The sequence below is a fragment of the Dama dama genome, chromosome 18 (genome assembly GCF_033118175.1).
Source record: "Dama dama isolate Ldn47 chromosome 18, ASM3311817v1, whole genome shotgun sequence".
NCBI classification, from domain to species: domain Eukaryota; kingdom Metazoa; phylum Chordata; class Mammalia; order Artiodactyla; family Cervidae; genus Dama; species Dama dama.
In genome coordinates this window covers 13,637,252-13,649,488 of record NC_083698.1, presented here as the reverse complement: position 1 = coordinate 13,649,488, position 12,237 = coordinate 13,637,252, and the positions used below count along the sequence as shown (strand labels likewise).

The window sequence follows — 12,237 nt, the reverse complement described above, 5'->3', positions numbered from 1 at the left end:
GAGTGGTGTGGAGACTCCTTGAAAAACGGAGACCAGAACTGCCATACAAGCCAGCAATCCCACTGCTGGGCACACACCCTGAGGACACCAGAACTGAAAGAGAAACACGCAGCCACTATTCTCAACAGCCAGGACATGGAAGCCACCCAGGTGTCCACTGGCAGATGAACAGACAAGGAACTTGTGGTAAACATACACAATGGAATATTACTCAGCTATAAAAAGGAATGCATTTGAGTCAGTTCTAATAAGGTGGATGAACCTGGAGCCTATTATATGGAGTGAAGTAAGTTAGAAGGACAAATATGGTATAGTAATGCATATAAATGGTACTGACGATTTTACATGCAAACGATACACAGATGTAAAGAACAGATGTGGGGGTTTTCCTTCCAGTTCAAGACGGTGGAATAGAAGGATGTGCACTCATCTTCTTCAAGAGACCAAAATCACAACTAGCTGTTGAACAACCATTGATAGGACACTGGAACTTCCCAAAAAAATGTATCCCACATCCAAAGACAAAGAAGAAGCCACGGTGAGATGGTAGGAGGGGCACAATCATGATAAAATCAAATGGGAATCTCCAGGGAATCTGACCTTGAAGCCCAGAGGGCTTTGATGACAAGACTTCCATGGGGTGGGGGGGTGGGGGGCCTGGCGGCAGCTGTCTAAAAAAGTTGCCCTTGGTGTAAACACTTGCTGTTCAGTCACTCAAACCTGTCCAACTCTGCAAATCCATGGACTGCAGCTCCAGAGGTTGCCATTAACCCAACCACAGCAATGAGTCACCTCAGGCCAAAAAACTACCAGGGAGAAAGCACAACCCCACCAATCAGCAGATAACTGGACTAAAGCTTTACTGAGCAACGCCCTGCCCGGCAGAACCAACACCCAGTTTTTCCCACCACCAGTCCCTCCCATCAGGAAGCTTACACAAGCCTCTTGGCGTCCTCCATCAGAGGGCAGACAGAAGAAGCAAGGATCACAATCCCACAGCAACTAAAACAAAACCACATTACAGAAAATTAATCAGCATGAAAAAGCAGAAAGTTACATCCCAGAAGAAGGGACAAGATAAAACCCCAGAAAAACAACTAAATGAAGTGGAGATAGGCAATATTCCAGAAAAAGAAATCAGAATAATGATAGTGAATATGATTTAGGATCTCGGAAAAAGAATGAAGACAAAGATTGAGAAAATGCAAGAAATGTTTACCAAAGACCAACAAGAACTAAGAACAAGCAGAGATGAATAGTACACTAGAAGGAATCCATAGCAGAATAACTGAGGCAGAAACACGGATAAATGACCTGGAGGGCAGAATGGTGGAAATCACTGTTGCAGAACAGAATACAGAAAAAAGAATGAAAAGAAATGAAGACAGCCCAAGAGACCTCTGGGACAACATTAAATGCACGAATATTTGCACTACAGGGACCCCAGAAGAAGGAAAGAGAGAAAAAGGAACTGAGAAAATATTTGAAGAAATGGCTGAAAACATGGGAAAGGAAACAGTCAACCAAGCCCAGAAAATCCCAGGAAGAACAAACCCAAGGAGGAACACACTGAGACACACAGAAATCAAACTGACAAAAATTAAAGACAGAGATAAAATTTAAAACAAGGGGAAAATGACAAATAACATACAAGGGAAATTTCATCAGGCTATCAGCTGATTTCTCAACAGAAACTCTACATGCCAGAAGGGAATGGCATGACATATTTAAAGTGCTGAAAGGGAAGAACCTACAACCAAGAATACTCTAGCCAGCAAAACTCTCCTTCAGATTTGACGGAAAATCAAAAGTTAAGAGGATTCAGCACCATACCAGCTTTACAACAAAAAGGAACTTCTCTAGGCAGAAAACAAGAAAATGAAAAGCCCTACCTACAGAAAAAAAACCCAAAACAATTAAGAAAATGGTAATAGGATCATACATATCTTGGACATATATATTATATAGTTTCCTTAAATGTAAATGGATTAAATGCACCAACTAAAAAGACACAGACTGGCTGAAAACACGTGCATGGTATGCACTTCCACTTACCACATCACTCTGCTTGACCCCTCAAATTGTAATTATTTTATATTGCTTGGTTAATCATGTTCCCATTATGGCCTGCAACTGTAATTATGTTTTATTTTTCACCTGGTTATTGATTGTGAAAACTGATAAACATCTTTTTACTATTGTGATTATGTAACTATTACTCACTTATTACCACTGTATCATGATTGGTCAATAGGAAAATTATAGAATTCTATATCACCAAATTGAAAGTGAAAGTTGCTCAGTCATGTCTGACTCTTTGCAACCCCATGGACTAATTCTCCAGGCCAGAATATTGGAGTGGGTAGCCTTTCCCTTCTCCACAGGATCTCCCCAACCCAGGGATTGAACCCAAGTCTCCTGCATTGCAGGCGATTCTTACCAGCTGAGCCACAACGGAATCCCAAGAATACTGAGTGGGTAGCCTATCCCTTCTCCAGTGGATCTTCCTGACCCAGGAATTGAACCGGGGTTTTTTCCACATTGCAGGTGAATTCTTTACCAACTGAGCTATCAGGGAAGCCCTCTATATCACCAAAACTACCATTTAATAGAAAAACCTATAACCACTTTTTAAAATCCAGATGCATATCAGAATTATCTTGAAATTTTTTTGAAAAGCACAAATGCCCAGGTATTGCTTTTTTTTTTTTGCCAAAGCTCCAGACATATTTCTAATGAGCAGCCATGTTTAAAAACAACAGGACTATATGAGGATCTTGTACTTTTATCTCGTTTGTTTCACTTTTTCTATTTTTCAGTGCTCCCAATTCAGTTTATGTTTTCCAACTTCTCCATCTCTTTTTTTAAATGTTCTTTCTCAAACTTTTATCAAGCATAGTAGAAAAGCTTTTGTATACATATATATAATACATATAAAATATATATTTTAGAAAACTTACAAAATTTTGCCTAACTAAAAAATTTATGACATTTTTTATTTTATGTGACATAGTATGAATAGAATGCTAGATTTCTAATTTTAAAAAATAGATCGGGCCTGGTGCACTGGGAAGACCCAGAGGGATCAGGTAGAGAGGGAGGTGGGAGGGGGGATCGGGATGGGGAACACATGTAAATCCATGGCTGATTCATGTCAATGTATGACAAAAACCACTACAATACTGTAAAGTAATTACCCCCGACTAACAAAAATAAATGAAAATAAATAAATAAAAAGATCTGCAACAATAAACAAAGGTTTACTGTATAGCACAGGGAACTACTGTCAATATCTTGTAATAAATTTTAATGCAAAATAATTTCAAAAATAACATGAGTATATGTATAACTGAATCACATACAAAAAAAAGAATTCTACTTCTTGAAATTTAGTAATGTTTATCTTTTTGCCAGTTTTTCCAAATGTCCTATGGACATCTAATAACAGTGTATGAGATACAAAATTTCACATACATTTATGTAGGATATGATTAATACAAATTAAATATAAACCTATTATATTTAAATTATTAATGACAAAATTCAAGATGCTCCTATTCTTTTTCTGCCCTTGATAAAATATTCTCAGAGAAATGTCAATATGTCTGATTATATATTTTTTCTTTTCCCTTATATTTCTTCTGATTTTTGCTTTATGTATCTTTGTTTCTTTGTTATTGAAGTGTCTAATGGTTTATGATGTCTATCTTCTTTGTGAATTGTACCTTTTATCATTAAAACTATTCATCTTTGTTTCATCTATATAAATTAATTTAAAAAAAAAAGGACAGACTTTTAGTCTCAGTGGGAGAAGGTGAGGGTGGGATGATTTGAGAGAATAGCATTGAAACATGTACATTATCATGTGTAAAACAGATGACCAACTCAAGTTCAATAAAGAAGCAGGGCACCCAAAGCCAGTTGTCTGGGACAACCCAGAGGGATGGGGTGGGGAGGGAGGTGGAAGGGGGTTTAAGACGGGGGGACACATGTATACCTGTGGCCAATTCATGTTGATGTATGGCAAAAACCATCACCATATTGTAAAGTAATTATCCTCCAACCAAAATATATTTAAAAAACAAGAAAGAAACAATAAATTAAAATTAAAGAGCACAAATGGTATATAAGATTTAACCTTGAAATTTTACCATTGCCTATTGATCTCAACTTCTAGGAACAATTTTTGAAGGAGTGCCAATATTTATAGTTGGATGTATTCATATGCATAGACAGAATGTGGTCCACTGGAGAAGGAAATGGCAAACCACTTCAGTATTCTTGCCTTTAGAACCCCATGAACAGTATGAAAAGGCAAAAACATAGGACACTGAAAGATGAACTCCCTAGGTCGGTAGGTGCCCAATATGTTACTGGAGATCAGTGGAGACATAACTCCATAAAGAATGAAGGGATGGAGCCAAAGCAAAACCAACACCGAGTTGTGGATGTGACTGGTGCTGGAAGCAAGGTACAATGCTGTAAAGAGCAATATTGCATAGGAACCTGGAATGTTAGGTTCATGAATCAAGGCAAACTGGAAGTGGTCAAACAGGAGATGGCAAGAGTGAAAGTTGACATTCCAGGAATCAGCGAACAAAGATGCAATGGGTGAATTAAACTCAGATGACCATTATATCTACTACTGTGAGCAGGAATGCCTTAGAAGAAGTGGAGTAGCCATCATAGTCAACAAGAGAGTCCGAAATGCACTACTTGGATGCAATCTCAAAAATGACAGAATGATCTCTGTTTGTTTCCAAGGCAAACCACTCAATATCATGGTAATCCAAGTCTATGCCCTGACCAATAACACTGAAGAAGCTGAAGTTGATCAGTGCTATGAAGACCTACAAGATCTAGAACTAACACTCAAAACAGATGTCCTTTTCTTTATAGGGGACTGAAATGCAAAAGTAGGAAGTCAAGAAACAGCTGGAGTAACAGGCAAATTTGGCCTTGGAGTACAGAATGAAGCAGGGCAAAGGCTAATAGAGTTCTGCCAAGAGAATGTACTGTTCATAGCAAACACCCTCTTCCAACAACACAAGAGAAGACTCTACACATGGATATCACCAGATGGTTGGCACCGAAATCAGACTGATTATATTCTTTGCAGCCAAAGATGGAGAAGCTCTATACAGTCAGCAAAAACAAGACCGGGAGCTGACTGTGGCTCAGATCATGAACTCCTTATTGCCAAATTCAGACTGAAATTGAAGGAAGTGGAGAAAACCACTAGACCATTCAGGTATGACCTAAATCAAATCCCTTATGACTATTCAGTGGAAGTGAGAAATAGATTTAAGGGACTAGATCTGATAGACAGAGTGCCTGATGAGCTATGGATGGAGGTTCGTGACACTGTACAGGAGACAAGAATCAAGACCATCCCCAAGAAAAAGAAATGCAAAAAAGCAAAACGGCTGTCTGAGGAGGTCTTACAAATAGCTGTGAAAAGAAGAGAAGCAAAAGCAAAGGAGAAAAGGAAAGATATACCCATTTGAATGCAGAGTTCCAAAGAATAGCAAGGAGAGATAAGAAAGCCTTCCTCAGTGATCAGTGCAAACAAATAGAGGAAAACAATAGAATAGGAAAGACTAGAGATCTCTTCAAGAAAATTAGAGATACCTAGGGAACATTTCATGCAAAGATGGGCTCAATAAAGGACAGAAATGGTATGGACCTAACAGAAGCAGAAGATATTAAGAAAAGGTGGCAAGAATACACAGAAGAACAATACAAAAAAGCTCTTCACGACCCAGACAATCACGATGATGTGATCACTCACCTAGAGCCAGACATCCTGGAATGTGAAGTCAAGTGGGCCTTAGAAAGCATCACTACGAACAAAGCTTGTGGAGGTGATGGAATTCCAGTTGACCTATTTCAAATCCTGAAAGACAATGCTGTGAAAGTGCTGCACTCAATATGACAGCAAATTTGGAAAACTCAGCAGTGGCCACAGGACTGGAAAAGGTCAGTATTCATTCCAATCCCAAAGAAAGGCAATGCCAAACAATGCTCAAGCTACTGCACAATTGCGCTCATCTCACATGCTAGTAAAGTAATGCTCAAAATTCTCCAAGCCAGGCTTCAGCAATACGTGAACTGTGAACTTCCAGATGTTTAAGCTGGTTTTAGAAAAGGCAGAGGAACCAGAGATCAAATTGCCAACATCCACTGGATCATCGAAAAAGCAGGAGAGGTTCTGAAAAACATCTATTTCTGCTTTATTGACTATGACAAAGCCTTTGACTGTGTGGATCACAATAAACTCTGGAAAATTCCAAAAGAAATGGGAATACCAGACCACCTGACCTGCTTCTTGAGAAACCTGTATGTAGGTCAGGAAGCAACAGTTAGAACTGGACATGGAACAACAGACTGGTTCCAAATAGGAAAAGGAGTACGTCAAGGCCGTATATTGTCACCCTGCTTATTTAACTTATATGCAGAGTACATCATGAGAAATGCTGGGCTGGAGGAAGCACAAGCTGGAATCAAGATTGCCGGGAGAAATATCAATAACCTCAGATATGCAGATGACACCACCTTATGGCAGAAAGTGAAGAGGAACTAAAAAGCCTCTTGATGAAAGTGAAAGAGGAGAGTGAAAAAGTTGGTTTAAAGGTCAACATTCAGAAAACTAAGATCATGGCATCTGGTCCCATCACTTCATGGCAAATAGATGGAGAAACAGTGGCTGACTTTATTTTTTGGGGCTCCAAAATCACTGCTGATGGTGACTGCAGCCATGAAATTAAAAGACGCTTACTCCTTGGAAGGAAAGTTATGACCCATGTAGACAGCATATTAAAAAGCAGAGATGTTACTTTGCCAATAAAGGTTCGTCTAGTCAAGGCTATGGTTTTTCCAGTAGTCACATATGGATGTGAGAGTTGGACTGTGAAGAAAGCTAAGCACTGAAGAATTGATGCTTTTGAACTGTGGTGTTGGAGAAGACTCTTGAGAGTCCCTTGGGCTGCAAGGAGATCCAACCAGTCCATCCTAAAGGAGATCAGTCCTAGGTGTTCATTGGAAGGACTGATGTTGAAGCTGAAACTCCAATACTTGGCCACGTGATGTGAAGAGCTGACTCACTGGAAAAGACTCTGATGCCGGGAAAGATTGAGGGCAGGAGGAGAAGGGGACGGCAGAGGATGAGATGGTTGGATGGCATCACCAACTCAATGGACATGGGTTTGGGTGGACTCCGGGAGTTGGTGATGGACAGGGAGGCCTGGCGTGCTGCAATTCACGGGGTCACAAATAGTCGGACACGACTGAGCAACTGAACTGAACTGAACTGAAGTGTATTTATATGCATACCATCTGAAAAAGCAGAGACATCACTTTGCTGACCAAGGTTCGTATTGTCAAAGCTATGGTTTTTCCAACAGTCATGTACAGATGTGAGAGTTGGACCAGAAAGAAGGCTGAGTGCCAAAGAACTGACACTTTCGAACTGAGGTGCTGGAAAAGCCTCTTGAGAGTCCCTTGCACTGCAAGGAGATCACACCAGACAATCCCCAAGGAAATTAATCCTGAATATTCACTGGAAGGAGTGATGCTGAAGCTGAAACTCCAATACTCTGGTCACCTGATGTGAAGAGCCCTCTCATAAGAAAAGACCTGATGCTGGGAAAGAGTGAAGGCAAAATGAGAAGGGGGCAGCAGAGGATGAGACAGTTAAGATAGCATCACTAACTCGATGGACATGAATTTGAGCAAACTCTAGGAGATAGTGGAGAACAGAGGAGCCTGGCATGCTGCATGGGATCACAAGGAGTCGGACATGACTTAGCAACTGAACACCACCACCAATATTCATACAAAAATGGATGAAAATTTAAAAGGCATATGATTTTGGATCATCTGACTTTGACAAAACATTCAAAACAACCAATAAAAAAGACAATTTACCTGACAAGTTTTGTCTCATAAAAATATTTTGTCCTGGCTTCCCTGGCAGTCCAGTAGTTAAGGGTCTGAGCTCCCACTGCAGAGGGCATGGGTTCAAATCCTTGTCAGGGAACTAAGATCCCATTATGCTGCATGGCACAGCCAAAAAAATTTTTTTGTTGTGAAAGAAAGCTACTACATACAACAATCTCTATTTTTCTTTTTGGCCAGGCTGCACAGCATATGGGATCTCAGTTCCTTGACCAGAGATCAAGCCCACACCCACTGCAGTGCAAGTGCAGAGTCTTAACAACTGGACCACCTGAGAAGTCTGAAAGCTACCATAAACAAAGATAAAACTTACTTGTCAAAATACTGGGGCTTAAATATTAACACAATTACAATACAAAAAATATTGACTTGAAAATATCCTCCATCAAGAAGAATTTGCCCTGAGCTCCTTTGATATCTCAGCACTTACAGAAAGATAGTTTTCTCAATTAAAGAAGTCAACAATTCAAATGTATTCATTATAAAATGTAACTCTGATAAAGCTGGTGGGCAATTTTAAGGAAAAAATTTAAATAAAACCATACTGCAAAAGCTATGTTCTTCAGGAAAAACTGACAATATTATGGGAATAAACAGCTAAAAAGAAAGTAATATATCCCAAGAGTAACTGTTCTATTTATGTACTTTTTGTAATGCTCATATAGTCATTATAAAAGGCAATTATTTTTGGCCTTAAACAGATATATATATATATATATATATATATATATATATATAGTTTTTACATTTTAAAAACTTATTTTGAGAACAGTTTTCATAAAAAACTACTTTATAGTTCCATCAATAAACCAAATTTATAAGTAAATAAACATTTCAGATATGTGTTTATGATTTCATTTTAGTATTTCTAAACTCTCAAGTGTCCCAGTTTTAACAAATTATACAATCAAATTCAAATATAAAACATCTGCACACTAAAAAGGCCAGATCAACTACAATAAAAAATAAAGTTTAATGAACATCAAAAAATAAAAATAGAAGTTTCTTGATATACATCATTTTAAAAAAAAGGGGGACAGAATATTACTAACCAAAACAAAAAATGCCATGTAATCCCCCCCTCACTTTTTAAACTAGATAATCTATCATCTAGTGTTCAAAAACAAACATAATACTTTGGTCTAAGCTTTCACAAAATTTCCAGATCTTTATTTTGATCTTTCTCATGTCATCATTCATCTAATTCATGCTTTCACAATTAATCTACCATACTTATATAAAAGCTGCATACTCCTTAAAACGTTAAGCAAAGTACATTGTTTTAGGTGGCTACCCAGCTGGATCAGCAGATACAGAATCTGCCTGCAATGCAGAAGCAGCAGGTGACACGGGTTCGATCCCTGGGTCAGGAAGATCCCCTGCAGGAGGGCACGGCAACCCACTCCAGTATTCCTGCCTGGAGAACCCCATGGACAGAGAAGCCTGATGGGCTACAGTCCACGGGGCTGCAAAGAATCAGACACAACTTAGCAACTAAACAACAAAAATATTATTTTAGTAAGAATCATAAAAATTAACTCAAGCACAATAATCTAATTGGTAGTTACCTGCCTTGTAAGATGTGAACTCCAAAAAATGAGGATTATGTCTGGTTACTTTAATACTATGAATTATCAATGTTGAGGGCAGTATATGAAACACCAAATATTTAATAAACATCTACAGAATGAATGAATTTCTTTTTTCTTTTAGCCACACCATGCAATGTACAGGATCTCAGTTCCCCAAGTGAAACTGAAAAGTGTTAGTCGCTCAGTCCTGTCTGACTCTTTGGGACCCCATGGACTGTAGACTGACAGGCTCCTCTGTCCATGGTTTTCTCCAGGAAAAAATGACACTGGATTGGGTTGTCACTCCCTTCTCCAGGGGATGAGGGAGAAAATGAAAGAAAATGATGAAAGAATGAAATGATGATGGAGTAGGTTGCCATTCCCTTCTCAGGGGATCTTCCCGACCCAGGGATTGAACCCGAGTTTCCTGCACTGCAGGCAGATTCTTTACCATCTGAGCCACCAGGGAAGCCAGTCAAACCCTGCATTTCAAGCACACAGTCTTCACCACTGGACCCCCATTCACTCCCAGAATGAATGAATTTCTTAAATTAAGACAGGAATAATTTTAGAGAAGACCTGACAGTGATAGAGAAGGGAGACAAAAAACAAAACAGTTAAGACAGCATTAGGTGGCCATTCACACAAAAGAATGTACGTTGAGTCAGTTCCTTAATTTCTAAAATAAAGTCAAATAAAAGTACACACATTCAGTTTCATACATTTATCTATAAAGAATAAATAACTGCACTCAATTTTCTCGAACTGTCTTACTAAGAAAAAAAAGACATCTACAAAAACAAGTATTTAAAACACTATTCAGGGGAAACCTGTGAAACCTTCAAAAATAAATTAAAATTAAAAAACCACTATAATGTTGTACAGTAATTAGCCTCCAACTAGTAAAAATAAATGGAAAAAAAAAATAAAACTTAAAAAAATAAAAATAAAATTATACACAAGAAATCAGAAAAAAAGTTCTTTTTTAAATTTTAAATCAATGAAGACATTTAAAATGTTTTAAATGACAATAACATATCTCTATCAGATAATACAAGTGTGAAAATTACTAGTAGAGATATGAAAAGACACATACTATTTTAGATAAAGTTGAAATACAAAGCTTTCTGAATTTCACTCAATAATGTGTTTCTAGATAAAAGGATCTTCTGCCATCATGTGGAAATTTTTGAAACTACAGTTACACAAAAAATTCCTCTATCTGACTGGAGTATTCCAATCAACACTAGCAAGAATGACTCCACTTGTAAACAAGGTAAGTATTCTTAGAAGAATCTAGTGAAAATGACCAGGCACAGTTGTTACTATCTTTTCTTCCGGAGAGAAAATGATGTTCACTGTAGACTGATAACAGACACACCACCTCTTCTGTTTCCAAGACTCTTCGCAGTTACGGCTATCCTAGGACTCTCCCAGTTTATGATCATAAGTTTCTTACTCTACTTATCTCTCTCCAACCTTAGGCACTTAAAACACTATATTAAATGGGGGAAAAAAAAAAAACAGAGTAAGCTACTTTATCTTAAATCATTAGGAATCACAGATGCTTGATACAAGTTTTACACATAACAAAAAAAAAAAAAAAGAAAAAAAATCATATATATACATATTAAAAAAGGAACCAGCTATTCATACATTCATATGCCTGATGACTTGAAAGTATATCTAGATAAAAACACGGATTAAAGTGCTTGGAATAAGCTTAGTATGCTGTGAAATATAACACTGAATTCTCATGTATTTACAAGATATAATTTAAGAATTCCTGTAATCAGGATAAAAGCCTTTGCTTAAATTATTAATTTTTACAAACTATAATTCACATATTTGAATGGTTAACTTCTTAATTCAACATGTTGTTGGTCTTCACCTGAAAAATTACACATTTTTTCTTTTGGAGGAAAAAAACAACATCTACTGAGCCTCTATTATAAGCAAAATACTGTCCTAGGAGCTGTAAAGCACACAAAGATAGGTAAAACATCATTTTTGTTCTCAAGGAATTTACCCTCTACTAACACAAGAAAAAGATGTACAGCAAATAACTATAATACACTGTAAACAGCATTCAGTAAGAAAACAAAAAGACAAAATATAGAATTTGGCTTTTAATTGGGAGAATTAATCAAGAAAGAGTTGATAGCAAAGGACTGGAGCTGTTTGGAAAGACATTTTGGATTTGGCTATACAGAAAGAGACAGGAAAACCTTTAGGCCGAATGAATAGTGAGGCCAAGACAACATAAGGCCACATTTAGAGACGACGCTCAGTTGAATATGACTGAAACTTGGGGGACTTGACAAAGAACTTTGAGATGTAAGGCAGGAAAAACATACTCAAGTCAGATTGTGCATAGTTTTGAACTCCACATTAAAGAGACGTCAACAGGAAAACAGTGATGGCTTTTGACAAGGGCAATATTGTGATCAAAGTTGTGTTTTACAAGCTGCTAGTTAAAAGGGACTAAAGGCAAAATTATTCATGAAATTGCTACAAACATCCAGAGGCAATGAAAATGGAGACAACAGGTCAGAGTTCTGATATGGTAAAAGGAATCAACAGATTTGACAATTAACTGGATATGGGAGACAGGAGAGAAGGAAGAATTAAAAATAATGAAATTATAAACTTTGTTTTCAGTACCTTTGAAATTTCTTCCTAACAATCTCCTTCCTCCACACACTAGAGC

At 37.7% G+C, this 12,237-nt stretch overlaps 1 protein-coding gene across 8 annotated transcripts in view; it reads right to left on the bottom strand.

The window, feature by feature from the left end:
* Positions 1–12,237, bottom strand: part of SDHAF3 (succinate dehydrogenase complex assembly factor 3) — an 88,035-nt gene that overhangs the window by 60,062 nt on the left and 15,736 nt on the right. For 7 of the 8 annotated variants that reach the window (XR_009696627.1, XR_009696629.1, XR_009696628.1 and 4 more), the window contains exon 2: positions 937–1,002. The exons of the other annotated variant lie outside the window; for it this stretch is intronic. Coding sequence is in view for 4 of the 7 variants with exons in the window: in XM_061164936.1 (XP_061020919.1) it covers positions 937–1,002 (66 nt within the window). In the remaining 3 variants the exon portion in view is untranslated. The remainder of the gene's footprint in view (positions 1–936; positions 1,003–12,237) is intronic. 8 annotated transcript variants of the gene reach the window in all.